Below are 23,085 nucleotides of genomic sequence, written 5' to 3' on the forward strand. Positions count from 1 at the left end.
GTCATTGCATGGTTTGTCAGTGGACAGTAGATTCTACTTCCTCACCATGCTTAACAATTCTTTTTTTTTGTTTGCTTGTGGGCATTTAAACAATGCATGTGCATTTGAAACTCTGCCCTCCTAGAAAAATCACTAGTGGATGTTATCTTTGTAGCATACACAAGGCAGCACTACTCTTTTTATCAGGACTGTAGCCTGTAGGTCAGTTCCACACCTCACATAAAGATAAGGCGATTGACCTCTATTGCTTTGCCAAAACCTGGACTAATCATTGATGATTTAGAGTTAACATGTTTTTAACTGCTATATGTGTCAACGTATGAGATTGTGTCAATTTGATCTGTAGTTTTGACGAGATCATTTTGGCCCTGGTTCTGGTTGCCTAATGCTGCTGCTATCTTGGTTTTCAGGTTGTAGTGTTCCTTTTGGGCTGGGCTTGCCGTAAGCAGCATGACGGATGTGGTAAGGGAGTCACCAGTCTATTTTGGATGGTCGCTGGCAACGGGGAAGGAAGGTAGCAGATAATGAAGTCCTCAGTCTTTGTGGTAGTGGATGGGTGTTTTGTATATATTACTAGTATTACTATGCATGGCGTGGACCTGTAGTAGTAGTAGTTTACGAACAATGTGTTCTCTTCTCCCAGACTATGGAATGCCAGTGTGAAATGTAACTTGTCAATCTTTGGATGGGACAGAGAATGACTGTGTGTGTTGTGATAAAATGTGTTCTACTAGATGATTCCTGCTAGAGCTGTTCCTGCAGGGATTAAAACAAAAGACAAAAAAAAATGTATGGAATGCCAGTGTGAAATGTGACATGTAAATCTTTGGATGGGACAGGGAATGACTGTGTTGTGATAAAATAAAATGTGTTCTACTAGATGATTCTTGCTAGAGCTGTTATTGCAGGGATTAAAACAAAAGACAAAAAAGAAAGGAAAAAAACAAAACAATAAATGTATGGAATGCCAGTGTCAAATGTGACATGTAATTTTTTTTTTCTTTTGAAATCGAGCATATGATTTCAGTGTTCATGAATGCCAGGGATTAAATACATCACTGATCTGAGAAACAAATAATGAATGGCACAAATAATGAATGGCCACGTGTCAGTGAATCTACACCCAACAATTTCTAACTCCTAACGGGGAACATTCCTTTCTAACTCCTAACGGGGAACATTCCTTGTTCAGTTAAGAATTTTTTTTTAAATTTCCTATCACATCGAATCTTTAGAGGCATGTATAAAGCATTAAATATACATAAAAACAAAATCTAATTGCATGATTTGCCTGTAATTTATAAGACGAATCTTTTGAGTCTAGTTAATTCATAATTAGATAAAATTTGTTAAATACAAACGAAAATGCTACAATAGATAAAACCAAAAATTTTCGTGAACAGAACAAGACCTCACTAGTCCTATCACCTGTCAGAAATATGTGAGCTACTACAACAAACAAGGCAATCAACAAGCCGTTTGAGATTTGCCTTTGAGCTGCTGTGGCGGCGGTAATCCCGTGTGCACCCTGATAGCCACTTGAAAGTCATTTTACATCCTTCCCAGGGGCATTTAAATGGCCTCATCTCGCCATGAACACACTGATGAGTGATGACGCTTCAAGTATTGTGTGAGCTGAAACGCTTGCCACATGACTCGTCAGTGAAAATATTGCGCTTGTGAGCATTAAGCTCAGCCCACTAAATATAGATGAAAACAAAAACTAATTGAACAGTTTATCTGTAAATCACGAGAAGAATCTTTTGATCCTAATTAGTCTATGATTAGACAATATTTACCACAAACAAATGAAACTGATACAATACCAAAATCTAAAAACTTTTTACAACTAAACAAGGCCTTAGTCCTTGGCCTCAAGCTCTCACAGGGAGAGTGGACAAAACTCGAATGACTTTGTGAATTGTGGGGTATCAGTATTTGACTGAGGATCCCTCTTCCTTTTGTGTTTGCGTCTGACATTGGATATGATACTATCTGTTCTATTTGAGCTCCCGATGCATCTAGACACAGCATCTGACAAATCAACTTGTTTATCATCTGTGACCAAAAAAAAAAACTTGTTTATCATCTTTTGCTGCTCCCAAAATTGCTCTGACATCTGTAACATCATCTGCAGAGGCCTCATTGCTAGCCACTGTCATTAATGTCAAGGAAGCATCTGCTGCCTTGCACTCTTCAGCCAAAGTTCCAAGTAAAATATGTCAAGGAAGCATCTGCTGCCTTGCACTCTTCAGCCAAAGTTCCAAGTAAAATATCAAAAGTATTTGATCCAGTGTCGACAGATTCCTGTAGGGACTAAAACAAAAGACAAAAAAAAGCAAAAAATTGCTAGTGCTATTCCTGCAGGAACTAAAAAGGGATTAAAACAAAAGAGAAAAAAAAATGCAAACAAAAAATGCTAGAGCTGTTCCTGCAGGGATTAGAAAGGGATTAAAACAAAAGAGAAATAAAACACATTAAATGTCTGAGCCCAGGTTCGAACTGGGGACCTTTAGTGTGTGAGACTAACGTGATGACCAACTACACCACCCAGACAATGTGATCGAACTTGACTAAGTTATTAAATCATTGCTACACGAAGAGTGAATCCGAATCATGTGTGTTGGAACGAACTGCATGCATATGATATAATATCGTTTGTTTTCATGAAACTGTGGTATATATGCTGAGAGCATTTATGAGTTGTTTGCTAGTTGTCAGGCAAGGTAATGCAGTGTCATCCTAAATTCAATTGTTACATATAGATTGTTTGCAAGTCTACGTACTAGTTGTTTGCTTCCCATGCAATTTCAATTTCCCTTTCTCTCGAATCTCTTTCAATTTTCCTTGCCACTTTCAAACAATTTATGTATTTTGGTAAAAAGAGTAATACATTTCTAGATTCTCCTCCCTGTTAATCTAGTTCTTTTTCCCCAAAAGAAATTTCCCGAAAAAACGCAAAAAAAATTGCTAGTGCTCATGTGGAGTCTAACAATATTATATTTTATATTTTATGATTTTTCTACAATTTACTATGATTTTCAAATATTTAGCTGAAATAAATAAAAAAGAAAAATACAACCTTTATAGCAAAAACTTTGTACTAAAGCATACCATATTATATGTTCATTATGTAGATCTACTTATGAGAGTCCAACAAAATTGGATTTTCTATTTTATGATTTTTCTGTGATTTATTTACTATGATTTTTCAAAGATCCAGCCAAAATAATTTAAAAAAAAAAGACAAAACCACTGTCACGGTAGCAAATTTACTATTCACTGTAGCAAAACCGTCTTCGAAACCACTCCAGGAAGGTAAAATGCACGATTTGAAAAATTGATGGAGTTGATTTGTCCGGTATTGAAGTTAAGGGAGGAAAAACAGATTTTCATAGAAGTTGACTGATAAAAAATAGACATTTTCCTCTCCAGGGCTACTGTCCTGTGCCGTTCCAAACCCTTTTCTCCAAAACAAAACAATCCATGTGCTTAAGATACTGTATGTACAAATTTTAAGTAAGCAAGCAACCATCAATCTACCGATGTGAATGAAGAAGGTACGTACCTACACCGACACACACTAAATTAGAGATTCCCATGCAACAAGATTCTCTGGTCGATCGATCGTTGCTCATAATATAATATAATAGAACTAAAAGCAGCATCGAATATAATCAGGGAGAGAACACGGCACGCAGGTTGTGTTGGAGCTAATTCAGACGATGGGTCAAAATCAGGACTAATTAGCAATTGGGCTGTCTAATTTTTTTCAGTTGCACACAACAACTCAGCAGACGCCACGTAATTAGACGTGCGGTCAACTATGAAGTACTACTACTAAATAATATTAATTAACTAAGATAGAACTATCCTCATCAGGGTTCTTAAATACATGCATGGATGCAACAGATCACTGTCGACTTATATGTGAATCAGGGAGATCGATCGAAAACCTGATTGCCAGATGGCAAAATTTTGAACGATATCAAAATGTGGGCAAGCCAAATTTTTTACAGCCATGCATTTGGCTTGCTACCAAAGGTTTGCTACATCTCACATTTGGCTAGCCAAATCTTTGGCAAACATTTTTTTTTATCAAACTTTAATTTTCATAAGTTTTACTTGCCAAATCTTTGGCAAACTTTTTTTTCTCAAACTTCTCATAAGTTTTACTTGCCAAATCTTTGGTATGATGAACTTGGTTATAAACAAATAAGCAGAGCCTGAATATTCATGTATGCCTACTAATAAAGAGTGAAGTTTTATTTGATGTTCTAAGAGCATCTCTAGGAGTTTTTGTAAAACAACTTCCTATTTTGATTTTTTAGCAAAAAGTGTAAAAAAGTCATTTCAACAGTTTTGTATAAGAGCTCTTTAGAAATAAAAAGTTGCTAAATATCTTGTATGTTTCTGCAGTTGAGAAGGAACTCTATATCTGCTCCACATCCGATGTTTTTTTTCATGGGGAGGTGGGGAGGGGAGGATCAAAGTAAATTAGACGTGTGAGTAGTAAATTAAGAAAATAACAGGTTTATGGTGAGAAAATGGTAAAAGAGGCAAAGAAACTATATATAATATTAAAAGAGGTTTGGTTAGTCAGAACATCATGTTTCTCCGTGCAAGATTGTTTAGAAAGCTAATATATAGAAAACGATTGAAGAGAGAAATAAATTGAAACTGCTACTTATTTTAGCAAGTTAATTATAGAAAACACCTGGATTTGCTCCAAATAGCAAATTAAGATGAATGAACTCTGGACGTTGTACGTACATACATTACGTGAAACATGGGTACGCGCGGCGTGAAGAGGTGGAGTCATCGTCTGTTTATTGCTTTTTATTGCTTCAGCGGCATGCTAAATCAAACGCTTTGCGTCTGAGTTATGAGCTGACTACTTTTGAGCACAAAGACAACTAGTACCTAGTAATTGTCCAGAAAGTATTCATAATTAAAGTTAGTCAACTAGTTAGCTTCTTCTGATGCACCCTTTTTACGAATACAACAGTGTATAAGGGCACACATGAAGTAAAGTGTACTATTTCACGCTCGTTTTTAGAGGTGTTTAGTACTGCTCCACGAACTCTGCTTCATAAACTCTATCGTGGAGCAGCTCTAAAAAAACAGAGTTTATGAAGTAGGTTTTAGATGCTCTCACAACTCTTTTTTTTCCCTCAAGCAGAGTTGGGCAAAGCTAAACATGTTTGATTAAAAAAATATGAAACTAAGCTAAAAAACATGAGATGAAGCAGTTTCAAACACTGGCCTTGGACAAAAGACAAGTCACCACTTTGTGTTCTCTGGATGCATATAATAAAATTATTAATATATATGCAACAAGATCCGGTTCAATTGCCCAGTTACCTTGCGCAGTCACGTTGATTTGATTGAGATGGGGTAGCTTGTGATCTGGAAAAAGGTCACATTATTGGTAAGAGGGGGCCATGCTTGATGCATGTGTGCGTATATAGGGTCTGGCATCAACTTGGCGTGCGTTATAATATGACAGTATATATAATTAAATTTGAGATCCAGATTGGATGCACTAATAATTAAGCAGGCACCATAATCCTTTTACCATTTTCAGTTTAGTGACACATGCATGTTTGTCTTAATGATATTCTACGGCCGGAATATATAATCTGTCAATTTTTGTCCTACGATAGCAGTTGATCAATGCAATTGATTTTTGGATGTACTCCTGTATTATTATTATTATTATTATTATTAGTAGTATTGTACTAGTAGTTCATTGCTGCTTGGCTTATATATGCCGTATGAATTGAATTTGCCTCCTCCAAAGTGGAAAAACCAAGAGAAGCAAGCAAGCAAGTACTCACTCCGTACTATAAATAATTATATTTTTTTTGACTTCTATGATTCATGTTTAACTGTTTGTATTATTTAAAAAACTTTAATAAATATTTTTTTCATAACTTATTTTATTGTTAAATATATTTTTATAATGATTTATTTATTTTATTATTTATATAAAAAATTAAATAAAAACAAATGATCAAACATAAATCGTAATCATCAAAGAAATATATGAAGTCCTTGTTTATATGCGAATTTTTTTTGATTTCGCTACTGTAGCATTTTCGTTTGTTTGTGACAAATATTGTTCAATCATAGACTAATTAGGATCAAAAGATTCGTCTCGTGATTTACAGACAACCTGTATAATTAATTTTTGTTTTCGTCTATATTTAATGCTTCATGCATATACCGCAAGATTCGATGTGATGGAGAATCTTAAAAACTTTTTGGTTTTTGGGGTTAACTAAACAAGGCCTAATTAATAAATTAAACAAAACAAAACAAAACAAGGTGCGCGTATAAATAGGCCCGAGGCGGAGGGGCGGATGGATCTGACCGCGAGTTTTTTCGTTTTTGTGGCCGGCCGGCCGTCGCATCGAAAACTCGCAAAGCAGAGGGGCGAAAAGGGGAAAACGCCCCACACTCGGAGCAGTCACACCACCACCACCACCACCACCACCCTTCTTCCTCCGCCCGCGACAACTCAAGACAAGATCGAGGCACCAGGCAGGCGGCCTCCATCTCCATCTCCGTCTCCATTGTGTTGTTGTCTGTACCCGGAGCGCAGGAGCGCGGGCAGCCGAATCGACGGGGAGGTCCGCGTTCCGCGGTCCAAGTCAGGTGGGTGATCCGTCCCTCCGCTTCCCCCTCCCCTCCTTCGCGATTTCCTGCTGTGCGTTTTCACCTCTTGTCCTCCTCCTGGGGGTGGAACGAGCTCGATCTGGGACTGGGATTCTGTTCTGATGGGCCCAGGTGTGGTGTGGAGTGGAGCCGAGACGGTGCGGCGCTCTCCACGGGTGCGTGCTCGCCGATCTAACTGAGGGGGAGGAGGAGTGCCGCTCCTCTACCTGGCAACCGGGAGGGGGACTACACTCCCACGGCCACCACGCGTGCGTAGCCGCCGGCCGGCCGGCGTCGCTGCCCGCTTCTGTTCTTCTCTTCATTCGTTCCGTTCCTTGAGGTGATTTGGGGGAACGAGTCGAGAACGAGCAACAGTCCAGGATGGACAGGTACGGCCGTTATGGGTCGGGCGGGCCATGGATTGGGCCGGCCCAGTGACATTTCAAGACAAAGAAAGGGCCCAGCCCATAAACAGCGCAGTGCAGTGCGTGGTGGTTTTTGTTCGATAAATAAAATAAAATTTCTCCTTAGGAAAATAAACAGCGCAGTGCAGTGCCTGATGGAGCATTGCTTGGTCGTCTAGTCGTGTCCTATGCTTCTTTACTTGTGAAGTTGTGAGATGCACGATGAGGTTCAGCACGGCCAAACCTTTGTGGTCCTACTCGGCCGCCGTCGAGCCTTGGTGCTCAGTCTATAGTAGGGTGTGGACACCTTAGCTACATAGCATTACATGATGTGACTTGGAAAAACTGTACATAGTGCATCTTATTCATGCTTACTAGGTGAACTACTCTGGTCACATTTCACATTGGTGCACATACCAAACTTTGGTCCATGTATAGTCAATTTTTTGGGGGTTGATGTATAGTAATCTCGTGCAGTGTTCCCAGTTTCAATTGCTCGGTCATGATTAACCGACCACTTCTCCTTCTGCAGGCCAAAGCTTGGATTCCTGAATCTGATGGCAGCAGTCTCTTCGAGATTGTAATTCAGCGAGCATTGTTCAGCTGAAACCATGAAATCAGACATGAGTTCTCTGAAGAAATCCGACAAGAAAGCTGCGCTGGATTTCGCGGCGTGGAGTTTCAATGTCACTACATCTGTTGGAATCATCATGGTCAACAAAGCTTTGATGGCTACACATGGGTTCAGTTTTGGTATGTGTCTGTGCTTGTGCTTACCTGAGGGTTTATTTATCACATATGTTACTCTCACCTTTGATTGTATTTGTGGCTATACAATGGTAATAATCATGTGCTGTATCTTGTTATGCATTTGTCAGACAACGAACTGAATATTGTAGTCAATTCATATTTCAGTTTCAATAACAAATCGATGTTATTTTTTTGGACAAAACAATGATGATGGTGGTTCTGGTTCATACTTGATTGTAGAATTCATGTGCATTTTCCTTAGAAAGATTATATTTGAAGAACTGACAGACATCTTGTAAACTTCGACTCTTTGACTAGTTTTAACAGTGCTAATGCAAATTTCCTACCTAACTTTTGTTTAAAGGAAAGGGTTCCTGCCTAAATTCGAATTATATTGCATTCTGTGGATAAAATTTTGATTGTAAATACTAGATACCAATGTATTACCAAATTATTTGCCACGTTTCCTTTATTAACAATCAGAGAATAAATGTTACACAAACTTATAAAGTGCTAAAAAACTGTGGTATCTGCTGAACCTGAAATGAACCCTCTTCAAGACTTCCTTAGCATAATTTGCTAATGTGTCTGTTCAACCTTAATGGTGTTAATACAAACAATAGAGACATGTTAGCATCTTGTAATTTCTTACTGTATGTTTGGTAGCTAGTTGCAGGAATGCCATATTTCTGCACCCTGTCAACAAACTGTACATAGATGGAGCTTGGATATGTCTCGTGCCCTGTCATTAATTACCTTTTGTTTTGCAGCAACAACATTAACCGGGCTTCATTTTGCGACTACCACCTTGATGACCATCGTATTTCGGTGGTTAGGCCTGAGCCAGCCCTCCCAGTTACCAGTAGCAGATCTAATTAAATTTGTGATATTTTCAAACTTGTCAATCGTTGGGATGAATGTGAGCTTGATGTGGAACTCTGTGGGCTTTTATCAGGTTAGTGAATTTTTCTGTAGCTACTACTACGTGACTTCAAAGTGTTAACAACTAAATTCATGCTGTTTCCTTCCTCAGATAGCAAAGCTGTGCATGATACCTGCATCATGTCTTCTGGAGGTTGTCTTTGATCATGTACACTATTCTCGGGACACAAAGCTGAGCATAATGGTTGTGCTTACAGGAGTGGCAGTCTGCACTGTTACTGATGTCAGTGTGAATGCAAGAGGTCTAATTGCAGCTGTTATAGCTGTTTGGAGCACAGCTTTGCAACAATATGTAAGTCCGACCACCTTACTCTGCTGGTTTGTTATATGTTAGCTCATGATTAAGATTGCTTCTAAAACTGATTGTCTGCTTCTGTTTACAATTAGCTGCAAGTTCTTTTGCATGCTTCTAACTGTCTCGAAGGATTAAGTATTCGAATATGGCACTACAATGACTGTCATTCTGCAAAGTTATAAACAATTAGCAATTACTTAATCATCCATTGATGTTTCTGCTTCTTTAGGATATTGCTCCTTTGTTTAGACCTTAGGATATAGCTATTCACCATGACACCAGTATTTCCCATTTCTGTGAACTAAATTAGAAGACTAGACCAACCTAGGAGAAACGAGGTGGTATTTTATTAAGAAGAAAATAGGCACCCAAATTCTCCTTGAAGAGAACTTGAACCTGGGTGGTCTGGGCATTCTTCCCCAGTTCTATGAACTGTTAGGCTTGATTCTTCCCCACACGTGCAATGCATAATTCATGTATTTGCCCTACTTTGGCATTTTTCACTATTTGAGTGCCCTTACTCCACATTTTTAGTAGTTGTTCTATTTGCACTGCAATCCAATTAAAAGGGGCATGGTTTTGATTCTTTTGTAATTTTTGCTCTTTTGCAGTATGTTCATTTCCTCCAACGCAAGTACTCTCTGAACTCGTTCAACCTGCTGGGACACACAGCTCCTGCCCAAGCAGGGTCCCTCCTGCTGGCAGGGCCATTTGTAGATTACTTGTTGACCGGGCAAAGAGTGGATCACTTCAGTTTTTCATCTCTTGCTCTGGTATGGACAGAATCTCAACAATGTTTCTATCACTATGTTCATATGACAATTGATCCTTCTTAGAGGTTATCTGTTTACTCAGAAATGAGACGGTGATTAGGCTGCATTTAGCTGGATGAGAATTTTCAATATAGTGATGGTTTATAAGCTATCCAAGAAACTTTAACACTAGTTCAATAGTTTCATTTATTATTGTGACTAAATTCATCCATTTTACTGCTTGACCTGCTAGCAATAGCTTCTAGCTGACCATATACATATAACTTCACTTAGTATCCACCTTTGCTGGATCAGAATTTTGGATTTGAGTGGTATCCTTACCATATCGTTTCCCTGCTTCTGCAGTTTTTCCTCACACTATCATGCTTCATCGCCATTGGGGTCAATCTGAGCCAATTCATCTGCATCGGGCGGTTTTCTGCTGTATCCTTCCAAGTCCTGGGCCACATGAAGACCGTGCTTGTTCTGTCCCTTGGGTTTCTCTTCTTTGGCAAGGAAGGCCTGAATCTTCAGGTCGTCATTGGGATGGTCCTCGCTGTTCTTGGAATGATATGGTATGGAAACGCATCTGCTAAACCAGGTGGCAAAGAGCGGCGCAGCGTGCTGCCGGTGAGGTCCGCGAGCCTCAAGGGAAGTTCAGAAGAAAAGGACGGTGCGGAGAAATAATCTTGCTAATCTCACTGTGACTGAGATGAGAAACTAAATTTCTGGTGACGGACAAAAGTGGAATTGCCGCAGCAGCTGAACTCTTCCCGTTTAGAAACATAGCATTGTTACAGTTACAGGTATACCGGTGTGACTACATTTTTTGGCTCTCTGAATCTGAAATATTTGTAGCGAGGGGGATGACAGATGTTACAAGATTTGAAGACTGTTTTTTTTATCAAATACATACTGTAATTGTTTAATCGCATAGTGCAATTGTTTGCAAAACATTTACGTGTTTGCTGCGATCTCGTTTACAAATTGATGAGGTTAACTAGCTGAATGCTTTGGTAAGGCCGGTTGGAATAGTGAGCTCGGGCAAGCTCTGTTTGCATGAGCAGCTCTTTCCCTAATTTAAACGCTACGTGGTGTTAAGCCATTTTTATTTATGTTTAAATAATAGCTAAACAATAGGTGACCATCTTGTTTGGCGGTGTATATAATAGAAGGTCATCAGCATACATTGCACATATTACACCCACAGCATGTCAGCATTAGAGCAAGATAGAAGTTGTCGAGTTGTTGGGCTGCATGGAGCACAGAGCTGTATACATGTATACGCATACAGATATACGGAGGTCTGTCAGCTCAGGAAGACATGGCAACGTACGGGAGCGCCTACGGCAGCACAATTAGCACAAGTGGCTGAGTCGGGTAGAGACTTGTGGTCCTCGATATTGCTTGTATAGCTGCCATTAGCCTGGCCGGTGGGCCTTAGCGTCAGTGCATGTATATAAGCCCTTGTAACCGTCTGAAACGGGCATCGAACAGAACCTCTAACATTATCTCAAGTCTGTTCCCTGTCCATTCTCTTCTTGCTGTTCGTCCTGGTTCTGTGCTTTTCCCTATCTCAACTCCAATCTTCTCCAGTTATCAGTTGTGTTCCAATCCGGAACACAACAAGGTCACGCCAGAATAAAGAAAGTCATCTTCGAGGCACATTACAGGAGCAAACTTTGTGCCACATTTTAAGCACAGCAAGAGAATTGTGCAAAACTAAACTACAAAGCAAAACAAAAACAGAAGATCACAAGAAATTCTTGAAGTAAAAAAATGAAGAAAAAAAAGGACTTGATTGTTAAGGCCCTGTTTAGATTAGAGATGAAAACTTTTTTGATGTCACATCGAATGTGTCGGAAGAATGTCGGAAGGGGTTTTTAGAAACTAATAAAAAAACATATTATAGCTCGTCAGAAAACTGCAAAACAAATCTATTAAGTATAATTAATCTGTCATTAGCACATGTGGGTTACTGTAGCACTTAAGACTAATCATAGAGTAACTAGGCTTAAAAGATTCGTCTCGCGATTTTCAACCAAGCTGTGTAATTAGTTTAATTTTTTTATATACATTTAATGTTCCATGCATGTGTCCGAAGATAAAAAACAAATTATAGCTCTGCAAGACAAATCTATTAAGTATAATTAATCTGTCATTAGCACATGTGGGTTACTGTAGCACTTAAGACTACTCATAGAATAACTAGGCTTAAAAGATTCGTCTCGCGATTTTCAACCAAGCTGTGTAATTAGTTTAATTTTTTATATACATTTAATGTTCCATGCATGTGTCCAAAGATTCGATGGAATAGATGAAAAAATTTTGGGTGGAAAACTAAACAGGGCCTAAGAGCATTGCACTAAAATAGGCATAACAAAAAAAAAGATCACAAGAAATTCTTAAAATAAAAAAAATGTCTTGAATGTTAAGAGCAATCAACAACTCAAATCATATCCCTCAGAATGCCACATCTCAACAGTGTATAAAGAGATATTGGTTCCTTCAACCTCCCATCAGAGTGATGGGGAGGGAGCACCAACTGAATGAGCACTCAGATTACTAAAATGTTCATCACAGGGATGTGCAGAAATTACATGTGCAACATACAACAGACAGAAAAAGGGAAACTGACATTCTGACAACATGTCACAATGCAACTGCTCATTTGATCTAGTCTTATCAGCTATAAGCAAAACTTTCCAAAGCAAGCAAAATACATCTCAATTTATCTGCTTGCAGGTCATGGCTTGTTGCTACTTTAGAAAATAGATACCATTTAATCCTTGACCCAATTGGATTAAGGTCAAATTAAGCTTCCACAACATCAAAGTATTTCTCAAGCAATCATGCTAAATGCACAAGAACCACCCAAATAGCTTCCACAACATTGTAGCAAAATGGAGGGCAGAACTCACAAACTTCTAAGAAAAAACTGAAAAATGATGTTTGAAAAACAAGATGCAAGGAAATAGAGCCAAGAGGAATGAGCTAGTATGGAGTATCGACAAATACTGCATTTCAGAGGCCATCTACAATCGCAAAGATACGAATAAAACACATGAGTTTCATGTTTGCCATATCAATTTCAAATAAGCAACAATTATTATGATGACAGTTGACCAGTATCATAAACATACATAGTCAACCAGTCCAAATAATACCTGCTACTACCATTGACCTGCTGCTCTCTCTTGACGCAACTTGTCTCTCTCCTCTTTCATCTTGTTCGCAATCTCAATTACCTTCCGGTTAAATAAACGATCCATAACATATTTCTTTTCCTCTGCTTGTATTTCTTTTATGGCACTTGGGTATGGATTTGGAGGTGGCTTCTTTCCTTCACTGCGGGCGATTTCTTTCAGTTCCTTGTATGCTTTCTTCTTTGCTTTCTTCTGTGTCCGATACTCCATCTGCAAAAAGGATGGTGGTTATACAACAGATGTATGTAATAAAACTGGTAGCGTTCAAACTTCGAGACTCAGTAACTTGAAATTTAAGTACAGTGAGGCCCAGAATTGAATTTTCTGTTTAATGGTATTTAGTAAAATTGTAAAAATAAACAAAAGGATTATAGAGGAGAAAAATTACATCTGCTACAGCCATCGCATCATCTTCACTGACTCCTTGCTCTTTCAGCTCCAGAACACGCCAAGCAAAAACTCGAGCTGGTGGTGGATCAAATCCACTTATCCTGAAAAGGATGGATAAACAGTACATCTTGTGTTCAAAGCGAGAAGCTCAAATAAATCAAGTCCAAGAAATAGAGAGGAAATAATCCAGAGAATAGGACCAAAACAGTAAAGCCATCAGTAGTAGGACCAGAAACAGGGTCAATTATCAAGTGTTCACTTACAGATTGAAACTGAAGATAGTCGCCAATTAGCAAACTAATCAAACTAATACTAGAATGTTCAAAAGGACCACACTACTCACAAATTAAGCAACTGTTTTCACTAATCCAACAATAACAATATTTAAAAGCAAAGTTATCAAGTCGTCCGTTAGACGGGCTTATCGGTGCCATGGCAATCAGTACTATTTTAACTATGCAGCGCTGCAGAATGACGCTCATATAAGGAAAGCACATAAGAAAAGAGAAGGATCTTACTTGATTGCATCATGGTAGAGCGAATCTGGATGTTTTTTGTTGAACTTCCTAACATACACATCCTCAGGAAACTCGATCTGCTTGATCCTCCCCTCTGGGCGAGGAAATGTCACTGGCGGTGCCCTAATGAACAAGCGCCACATGTTTCAGTAAACCAGATAAACCAGAAAGCAGCGTGACGAAAAAGAACAGGAATGTTACAGCAGACAAATGATATGACACTTTTAAACAAGTTAGTAAGGATAAATAGACTCGCCAGCCATCTTTGGTTTATTGAAATATACAAATGACGCACAACTGAACCAAATGAAACACCATAACACAAGGAGTCCAAAACATATGGGGTGTTTGCAGATTTGCCACTGGACCCACATTTCATAGACACAGATGGTCTCATGTGTCATCCACACAAGTGGCAACATAATCAGAGTGTCAATGTTTGGAGTCCCAAATAAGCAATTTTCTTGCAATACCATAGGGCTCAGGGTTTTATTTAGAGAACTGTTAGGAACCAGCACAGCTGTTTCAGCACAAATTCATGTCATTAATTACTGCATGCATCACTACAATTACAGATCCATTGTCCACGGATGAGCAATCAAATGGGGCCTATACGACTGCTCGTAGAAGAGTCATTTGTTCACAGAATGACCCTAAGAGGAGCCATCAACAGCAAACAAATAATTCATCGTCCTGAAGCTAACGGCGTCACGGATGGGTCGACTAACCGAGAAATGCAAGTGCAAAGGCACAGCTAGGGACGGGGAAAGAGAGAGAGGTGTGCACTGACTCTTCCATGGCCTTGAGCCACCTGGGCTCGGGCCTGGCGAGGCCCTTGACCATCTTCCGCATCTTCGTCAGCAGGTCACCCCGCATGTACGACATCTCCCCTCCCCTACGCCGATCCGCTCCGCTTCGGAGACTTCCACTTCCACCCCGTCGGGGGAGATCTGGAAGTCTCGCAGAGGCCTCGCCGCCGCCGCCGCTGAGAAGAACCGCGACAGAATGGAATGGACGGCAAGTCTCACTTGCTGGGTAGATGTGTGCACGTAAATGGGCCGCGGAAGAAAAGGCCCAAAGTAGCCCATTACTGACACTGGGCTTGAGAGCCCATCGCAGAAACCCAGCGTCGAAAGCCCAAAACTCCTCCACCCCGTCCTCTTCAGGTTGCAGCAGCAGACATGGGCGGCGCCAGGGGTATGGCCCTGTATTCCAACCCATGATTTTTGTAACAAACACAAATATATGTATATATATACACATGTATAATCAGCATGTTAGTTTGTTGAATATTGCAAATGTAGCCTATAAGAGCAACTCCAATAGTCTGGCTAAAATTAATTATTATTTAGCCATTTTATAGAATAGAAAACGTCTTAAAAATAAGAGATCTACAACAGTCTTATTAATTTACAAAGTCATATAGTCAACGTCTAAAATAAGCCATATATAGCAACCAAAAATCAAGAAAAAGCCAACTTCCTATTTTACAAAATTAGATAGCATATAGTTGGAGTCTACTTTTTACTGTACAAATTCTGAAATAGCATAAACAATAAGAATAGTTAAGCTCTTTAAGTTGCTCTAAGCTCAGTAGAACAACTAATAGCAGCTGTCCATGAACTCATCAGAAAAAACCTCATCGATGGCATTCCTCTAGCGGCAGCAGCGGTCAGTGGTCTTTGCAGACTCCCTCTCGGCTCTAGCGTACGAGCGTCCGGCCATCCCCCTCAGCACCTTTCTTATATACGGTTTGAAGCAATAGTAAGGTGAACACAAAAACCCCACATCCATTTTGTATTCTTCAAAGTAAGAATTGTAGGTTTTGTTTTCTTCTTTTTTGTTGCCTTCTGATTTTTTTAAAGAAATGATGCATTGTGTTCTTGTAACATAGATAAAGAACTTATACTTTGATTATTACCGGGGGCGACACTAGGCTCACTTTGCCTGATGCCTTGTTAACGGGATAAATAAATATTTTATCTAGCATATATTTTAAAAAAATTATATGTAGTACTTGAGCTGTGCACCAGGATCAATTCTGCACTGGTTTTGTCCCTTAGGCTTTGTTTAGTTCACTCTAAAATCCAAAAAGTTTTCAAGATTTCCCGTCACATCGAATCTTGTAGCACATGCATGAAATATTAATTATAGACGAAAACAAAAACTAATTACACAGTTTAGCTGTAAATCACGATACGAATCTTTTGATCCTAGTTAGTCCATGATTGGATAATATTTGTCACAAACAAACGAAATTGCTACACTACTAAAAACTTTTTACTTTTCAGAATAAAAAAGTCTTATTACTATTGTACACATACATTAAAAGTTTTTTATACGTAGAATATCCCGCTGTGAAATCCTAGCTCCGTCGTGGCAGCAGAGCTCGCCGGCATCCATGGCCATGGCCTCCGCGTATCGATCTTCCGGATGATGACAGGAGCATGGCACGATGATGGAGTCTGGCGGAAGTGCAATAATTGAACACGAGGATTGCATGAGGGCGTCCAGACGTCCACTCCGGACAAAAGAGGCGGCGGCGACGTCGACGTCGTCCTCAGTCCTCACCTAGCTTCGTCGTCTTCCTCTATCGTCGTCTCCGTGGACTGTAGAGCGAGCTGAAAAATTTCTCCGTCACATCAAATCCGTATAAATAATTTTTATTTATATTTATATTTAATATTTTATACATGTACTATAAGATTATCACATCAAATTCGTACAATTAATTTATATTTATATTTTATACCTATACCGATCCGATATAATGGAAATTTTTTAAAAAAAATTGAACTAAACAAGGCTTACGTACCATACCATAAACCCTAATCTGACGAGGCGAGGGAGTTGGCGGGCATGGTATGGTAGTACACTAGGCGTTATTTAGTTCACCTCGAAAACCAAAAAGTTTTCAAAAATGCTCGTCAAATCAAATCTTACGGTACATGCTTGGAGTATTAAATATAGACGAAAATAAAAACTAATCACACAGTTTGCTTGTAAATCATGAGACGAATCTTTTAACCCTAGTTAGTCTATGATTGGACAATATTTACACAAACAAACGAAAGTGCTACAGTAGAGAAATCTAAAATTTTATCACATCAGGCCTTGTTCAGATTGCAAAAATTTTTAGATTTCGACACTGTAGTACTTTCGTTTTTATTTGACAAACATTATTTAATCATAAAGTAACTAGCCTTAAAAGATTCGTCTTGCGATTTACAGATGAACTGTATAATTAATTTTTATTTTTATATATATTTAATATATCTGCGGAAAATCTTGAAAATTTTTGGAACTAAGCAATGCCCACCAATGGCGTGTTCTTCCATCGTCGAAAGATGGAACGACGACTGGAAACTTGTGTCCATTGTAGGGAGCAGTGCTTCGAGTCGACTTTCATCGGTGGGGAGTGTCTGGCTGTCGGTACGAAGTCCGACCGAGGCGGCACCGCACCTCAAATGTCAATGCGTCGTCGTCTCGCCCCTCTCGTCGGTCCTCATTCATCACTGTGAGCTGCGACGACTTGGACTTGCAGACTTTGCACACGGCTGCACCGTGTTGTGGCATTGCCCTGTTTTGCCGCAGCTGTTTTTGACTGCTCTGCTTCAATTCCTGACGTGCTGCAGTCCCCACGGTACTGGTATATACAGCTACTACTTTCTTAAAAGTAGTAAAACCGTTAAAATATATGAATGATGTCTTCTTATATATTGAAAATTGTAATCGAATTTCGTGGAAATGACGTGAATAACTTTAGGGCTTAGTTTAGTTTACTCCAAAAACCAAAACTTTTCAAGATTCTATGTCATATCGAATCTTACGACATATGCATAAAGTACTAAATATAGACGAAAACAAAAAATAATTATGTACAATTTATTTATATATCACAAAATAAATATTTTAATTTAGTTAATCTATCTACAGTCAGTGTCATGTCGTGACCGCACCGACTGACGGTATGGATTGTTTGCTTCCAATGAACAACGTACCGTCGGTCTACGCAACTATCACTGTCTGTTACTACAGTAGGAGTACACTAAAACTGATTATAATTTTATTATTTTATTTCTGTACAACCAACAAAGCACCAGTGATTTGTGTTTTTTTGTCCTATTTTTCAAATACAAATATATATAGCCTGTCATCAATCAATCAATTAAGCTGAATGCGAATTGAACATCAGAGTCGGAGTCCTCACCTGCACGAGACACAACGAGAGAATAATGGAACCAAGCACGAATGACACGCTACCCAAAAAGTAGTGATGATCATTGTTGCTCCTCCATGTCCATCTAACCACATCGATCGATTACATGCTTATTATCATCCATAATATTCCTTCCCAGCAATATAATAGCAACAAGAAGCTCGATCGATCAAAAGTAGACCCTGAATATTCTAATCAATCAATGATCGATGCATGGATCGGATGCGTTCATCATGGAGATTGGAGTCTTGGAGACGCCACCTAGCTACTCCTGCTGGAAGAGAGCGTCGGCGTCATCCCACGACTCCAAGCTCGGGATCCGGAACCCGCCGGCGCTGCAGCTTCCTCCTCCTCCTCCTCGTACGCCGCCACGGCCACAGGCCTGCAACGCGGCACCCGGATCACCAACCGCCACAGCGGAGCCATGGCGGCCGGGCGTCGCTCCACCACTGTCCCGACCCCCGCGTGCCGCGCCGAGCAGGAACGCCGACGTGTCCAGCGTCGGCAGCAGCAGCGTCGTCGTCGCCAGGGAAGCGCGGGAGTGCGCCGGGGCCGGGCGGCAGAGGAGCTCCGACGTGGCTTGGTGAGCTGCTACTACGTCGTCGGCGCCCGTGACCTGGTGCACCATGCGCCGGAAGCTAGCGGCGTCGGCGCTGATGTACGTGGTCGGCAGCTTCCGCGACGGCCTGGGACGACGGCGCTGCTTGCCCGCGCGCCGGGCTTCCGCGGGGCGGAGGAGGCGCTGCGTTGTCGTCGTCGGCGGCGGCGGCGGCGTTGCTGTTGCTGGCGACGGGGACAAGGACGGCGTGACGAGGACGTCCAGGTCGTGGAGGGCCTGGTGGTGCTGGTTGTGGTTGGGCACGAGTACGACTGGGTGCCAGGGCGGCGGCGACTGCGGCGAGATGGAGGAGGATGAGGAGTGGGCAGATCCGGCCAGGTGCGTGGCGGCGGCCATGAGCATCCGGCGATGCACCGGAGGATGAGCCGTGGCCCAGCAGAGCAGAGCAGGCCCGCGGGAGATAGGGGACGACAGGCCGGTGGTTGCGGTTTATACGCCGGGGGCGTGCGTGCACCTGCTCAGCTCGATTTTTTTTTTATTTTTAGCCTAAATTCGAAACATATTTTAAATTTGATCCGGTTTGAATTTTTTTTAAAAAACTAATCCATTTGGCTCCGCCACCGTATGGCGGGACAAATACACTGTACCCCGCCATGTATGACGGCTATGGCGCAAGTTCATGGCATGCTTTGGATTGGTCATTGCTTTAATGCCTGCTGAAAGCAGAGTGAGGGCCTTGGCTTGTCTTTGCATGCAGCAGGCAGCAGCAGCAACATCGGCCAGCCTGCCTTGTTTAGTTTATAAAATTTTTTAGATTTCGACACTGTAGCAATTTCGTTTTTATTTGACAAATATTGTCTAATCATAAAGTAACTAGGCTTAAAAAATTCGTCTCTCGATTTACAGATAAAATGTGCAATTAGTTTTTATTTTCATATATATTTAATATATAATGCATGTGCCGCAAGATTTGATTTGATAGGAAATCTTGAAAATTTTGGAAACTAAACAAGGCCTGAACATCATCATATGCTGCATGTATAACCTGAACGTCATCATAGCCTAAACACCACCAGACCAACGGCGACTGCAAGATTTGATTTGTCAGACTTGTTTAGTTCTAAAAAAATTTACAAAATTTTTCAGATTTCCCGTCACATCGAATCTTTAGACGTATGCATGAATTATTAAATATAAACAAAACTAAAAACTAATTGTACAGTTTGGTCAACGAGACAAATCTTTTGATTCTAGTTAGTCTATGATTAGACAATATTTATCAAATACAAACGAAAGTGCTATAGTACCAATTTCTCAAAATTTTTTGGAACTAAACAAGGCCCCTCTCTGCCTCCTGTGCATTGCATTGCTTGCGCACATAGGCCTCCTGTGCATTGCAGTTGCTTGCGCACATAGGCCGTGTAGTTTGGTATGAATTTTTTTTTGACACTATAGCATTTTCGTTTATTTTTAGTAATTATTGTCTAACCATGGATTAATTAGACTTAAAAGATTTATCTCGTAAATTCCGACCAAACTGTGCATTTGGTTTTTATTTTCATCTATATTTAATATTTCATGTATACGTCTAAAGATTCGATGTAATGGGAAATTTTAATTTTTTTTAGATTTTTAGGTGGAAGTAAACAAGGTCATACACTTCTTGGGTTTCTTCTCGCATTGCAACGAAGAACATACTACGCAGCTGGTACGTACCCCGCCATGATCTATGGCGGGGTACCCCTAACCCGCCGTAGTCTATGGCGGGGTACATGTCAGCAGTCTCGTCGTCATGGACGCCACGTGGAGGCTGGCGGGGTACAGTGTATTTGTCCCGCCATGTATGGTGGCGGGGCCAAACGGGTTAGTCTTATTTTTTTTTCAAAATCGTGTCGAATTTGAAATATGTTTTGAATTTAGGCTAAAAATAAAAAAAAATTCCTCAGCTCACACTGACAGTGACACGTAAGAGCACCGGTCATTGCCATGCTGGCCACAACCATAAAATATATAATCCGGCCATAAAAGAGATTTATAAGACTACCATTGGTTATATATTATTTATTTCTAACTGTAAAATGGATAACAATGTACGTACCAGTGAAATTGTAACCAAAATAACGACACTTTGATAGTGACACGTAATTGCTACAATGTCCATTTTACTAAAATTTTTGAAACTAAACAAGACCTTATATTTAATTAATCTTTAAAATTTAATTTGACGAGAAATCTTGAAAAGCTTTTAACTTTGAAGATGAACTGGCCTTGTTTAGTTTTTAAAACATTTGTAAAATAGACACTGTGATACTTTTGTTTTTATTTGATAAATACTGTCCAATCATATACTAACTAGGCTCAAAAGATTCGTCTCGCAAATTGCAGGTAAACTCTGCAATTGGTTATTATTTTTATCTATATTTATACGTCGCAAGATTCAGTGTGACGAAGAATCTGAATCTTTTTGCAATTTTTTTTGGAACTAAACAAGGCGTAGTTCCAAAAAAATTGCAAAATAGACACTGTGTCACTTTCGTTTGTATTTTGACAAATACTTCTAATCATAGGCTAATTAGACTTAAAAGGTTTATCTCGTAAATTACAAGTAAATTGTATAATTAGTTATTTTTTAATCTATATTTAATGTTCCATACATGTGCTGGAAGATTCAAAATTTTGTAAATTTTTTTAGAAACTAAACAAGGCCTAAAACCATTCGATAAAAGAAACAAAGTTGTACCGCACGGTCTTGTTTAGTTTCAAATTTTTTTTGTGAAAATAGCACTGTGACATTTTCGTTTGTATTTGACAAATATTGTACAATCATAGACTAATTAAATTTAAAAGATTTGTCTCGTAAATTATAGATAAATTGTATAATTAATTCTTTTATGTATACTTAATGCTTTATGTATGTGCTGCAAGATTTGATGTGACGAAGAATATGAAAATTTTTGCAAAATTTGTAACAAGGCCTATAAACGGAATGCTGTAGAAGAGGATTGGTGGGTGATGATGACAGGAGCATGGCGCGATGATGGCGTCATTCGTTGGGCGTCCAATGCGTGCGTGTTCCTGCTGCTATCGGTCTCGGTCGGCTGCCGCCCGTCGTGGAACAAGCCACGAGCAGCGCTGCAGACTTTGGACTTGGCTTTGTTTTGCCAAGATTTTGATATTATAATATTTTTATTTTTATTTGATAAATATTGTTCAATTATGAAGTAATTAGATTTAAAAGATTCATATTACATGTGACATAAGATTTAATGTCTCGAATAATTTTAAAAAGTTTTTATTTTTTTTTGATGAACTAACAAGCCCATGGTCGGCTGTCGGTACGAACTCCGACCGAGACTCCACTGTGACTGATTGAGACGACTTGGCGCGTCGCGCCCGCTATCTTTGACGGCTCAGCCACCATTTTTTTAGCCATGTTCCAAATTTTCTTTTTATAAAATAGACACTATATTATTTTTATTTATATTTAATAAATATTGTTCAATCATATATTAACTAGGTTTAAAAGAGTTGTTTTACAAATTATAGATAAATTATACAATTAGTTATTTTTTACTATATTTAATGCTTTATGCATTTGCCATGAAATTTAGGCCTTGTTTAGTTCACCCCAAAACCAAAAAGTTTTCAAGATTTTCCGTCACATCGAATGTTTTCCGCACATGCATAAAGCATTAAATATAGACGAAAATAAAAACTAATTGCATAGTTTACCTGTAAATCGCGAGACGAATCTTTGATCTTAGTTAGTCCATAATTGGACAATATTTACCACAAACAAACAAAAGTGCTATAGTAGCGAAATCCAAAATCTTTTTCGCATCTAAACAAGGCCTTAATGCGACAAGAAATCAATTTTTTTTTTGCAAAGTTTAGAGATAATTAGCCATCTTACCACTAATTAATCACCGGTTCACTCTGCCATCTGTTAGATTCCCTTCCGCATAACATTCTTATCTATTTTTTAGTTGTTATTTAAACTTTTTATTCCCAACAAGAAAACAAAATAGAAAACCCCAACAATAGCAAACGCTCATGCATGTGGTGAATACTACTTGAATAGATAAACGCAAATCAAAGGCATAATAGACCGATTATAGGAAAACAATTCATTTCTAGAGCTAGACCTAGACCATGTGCCAAACAATACATCTCCACAAATTCGATGGTAAAACTGCTTCATAATAGAGTTGATGGAGCGGAGCTAAAAAAACAAGAGTGAAGCAGTTCGAAACACCTTCTAAATATGTGTTCGAAGATAAATTGTGGAATTATGAGAACACCTTAGAAGATACTCCATAAATTTGAGTTTTCTTTTCCTAAAACTGCTTTATGGTGAAGTTTGTGAAATAAAATTTGTGAAGTAGTTCTA

General features: G+C 39.4%; 3 protein-coding genes and 1 non-coding gene across 5 annotated transcripts; 1 reads left to right on the forward strand and 3 right to left on the reverse strand.

The window, feature by feature from the left end:
- TRNAV-CAC lies at positions 2,483–2,556 on the reverse strand. The gene has a single exon. It is a non-coding gene; the product is annotated as a tRNA-Val (tRNA).
- On the forward strand, positions 6,363–10,775 carry LOC8071435 (UDP-rhamnose/UDP-galactose transporter 4). Of its 2 annotated transcripts, XM_002441696.2 has the most exons (6): positions 6,365–6,660; positions 7,597–7,817; positions 8,585–8,769; positions 8,848–9,048; positions 9,663–9,824; positions 10,170–10,775. In XM_002441696.2, exons 2-6 carry the CDS (start codon positions 7,676–7,678, stop codon positions 10,488–10,490), a joined length of 1,011 nt encoding a protein of 336 aa, XP_002441741.1. In that variant the 5' UTR covers positions 6,365–6,660; positions 7,597–7,675; the 3' UTR covers positions 10,491–10,775. The 2 variants fall into 2 exon arrangements, with proteins under 2 accessions (XP_021301691.1, XP_002441741.1); XM_021446016.1 differs by lacking the exon at positions 9,663–9,824 and having other exon boundaries at positions 6,363–6,660.
- LOC110429681 lies at positions 12,799–14,949 on the reverse strand. The gene is made up of 4 exons (XM_021446018.1): positions 14,708–14,949; positions 13,918–14,040; positions 13,398–13,500; positions 12,799–13,219 (listed from the first exon to the last, which is right to left on the reverse strand). The coding sequence occupies exons 1-4, from the start codon at positions 14,800–14,802 to the stop codon at positions 12,977–12,979; spliced, it is 564 nt and encodes a 187-aa protein (XP_021301693.1). The 5' UTR covers positions 14,803–14,949; the 3' UTR covers positions 12,799–12,976.
- Positions 18,151–19,284, reverse strand: LOC8071436 (calmodulin-binding protein 25). Its single transcript, XM_002442661.2, has one exon. It carries the CDS (start codon positions 19,095–19,097, stop codon positions 18,402–18,404), a length of 696 nt encoding a protein of 231 aa, XP_002442706.2. The 5' UTR covers positions 19,098–19,284; the 3' UTR covers positions 18,151–18,401.

The sequence above is a fragment of the Sorghum bicolor genome, chromosome 8 (genome assembly GCF_000003195.3).
Source record: "Sorghum bicolor cultivar BTx623 chromosome 8, Sorghum_bicolor_NCBIv3, whole genome shotgun sequence".
NCBI lineage: Eukaryota > Viridiplantae > Streptophyta > Magnoliopsida > Poales > Poaceae > Sorghum > Sorghum bicolor.

Bases quoted from the DNA above. Each gene is read 5' to 3' on its own strand.
- LOC110429681 (XM_021446018.1), bottom strand. From the start codon at position 14,802: ATGTCGTACATGCGGGGTGACCTGCTGACGAAGATGCGGAAGATGGTC. The intron at 13,501-13,917 runs GTAAGATCCTTC...CATCCTTTTCAG, and splicing joins CTCTACCATGATGCAATCAA to GATAAGTGGATTTGATCCAC. The intron at 13,220-13,397 runs GTAATTTTTCTC...TCCTTTTTGCAG, and splicing joins ATGCGATGGCTGTAGCAGAT to ATGGAGTATCGGACACAGAA.
- LOC8071436 (XM_002442661.2), bottom strand. From the start codon at position 19,097: ATGCTCATGGCCGCCGCCACGCACCTGGCCGGATCTGCCCACTCCTCA.
- LOC8071435 (XM_002441696.2), top strand. From the start codon at position 7,676: ATGAAATCAGACATGAGTTCTCTGAAGAAATCCGACAAGAAAGCTGCG. The intron at 7,818-8,584 runs GTATGTGTCTGT...TTTGTTTTGCAG, and splicing joins TACACATGGGTTCAGTTTTG to CAACAACATTAACCGGGCTT. The intron at 9,825-10,169 runs GTATGGACAGAA...CTGCTTCTGCAG, and splicing joins GTTTTTCATCTCTTGCTCTG to TTTTTCCTCACACTATCATG.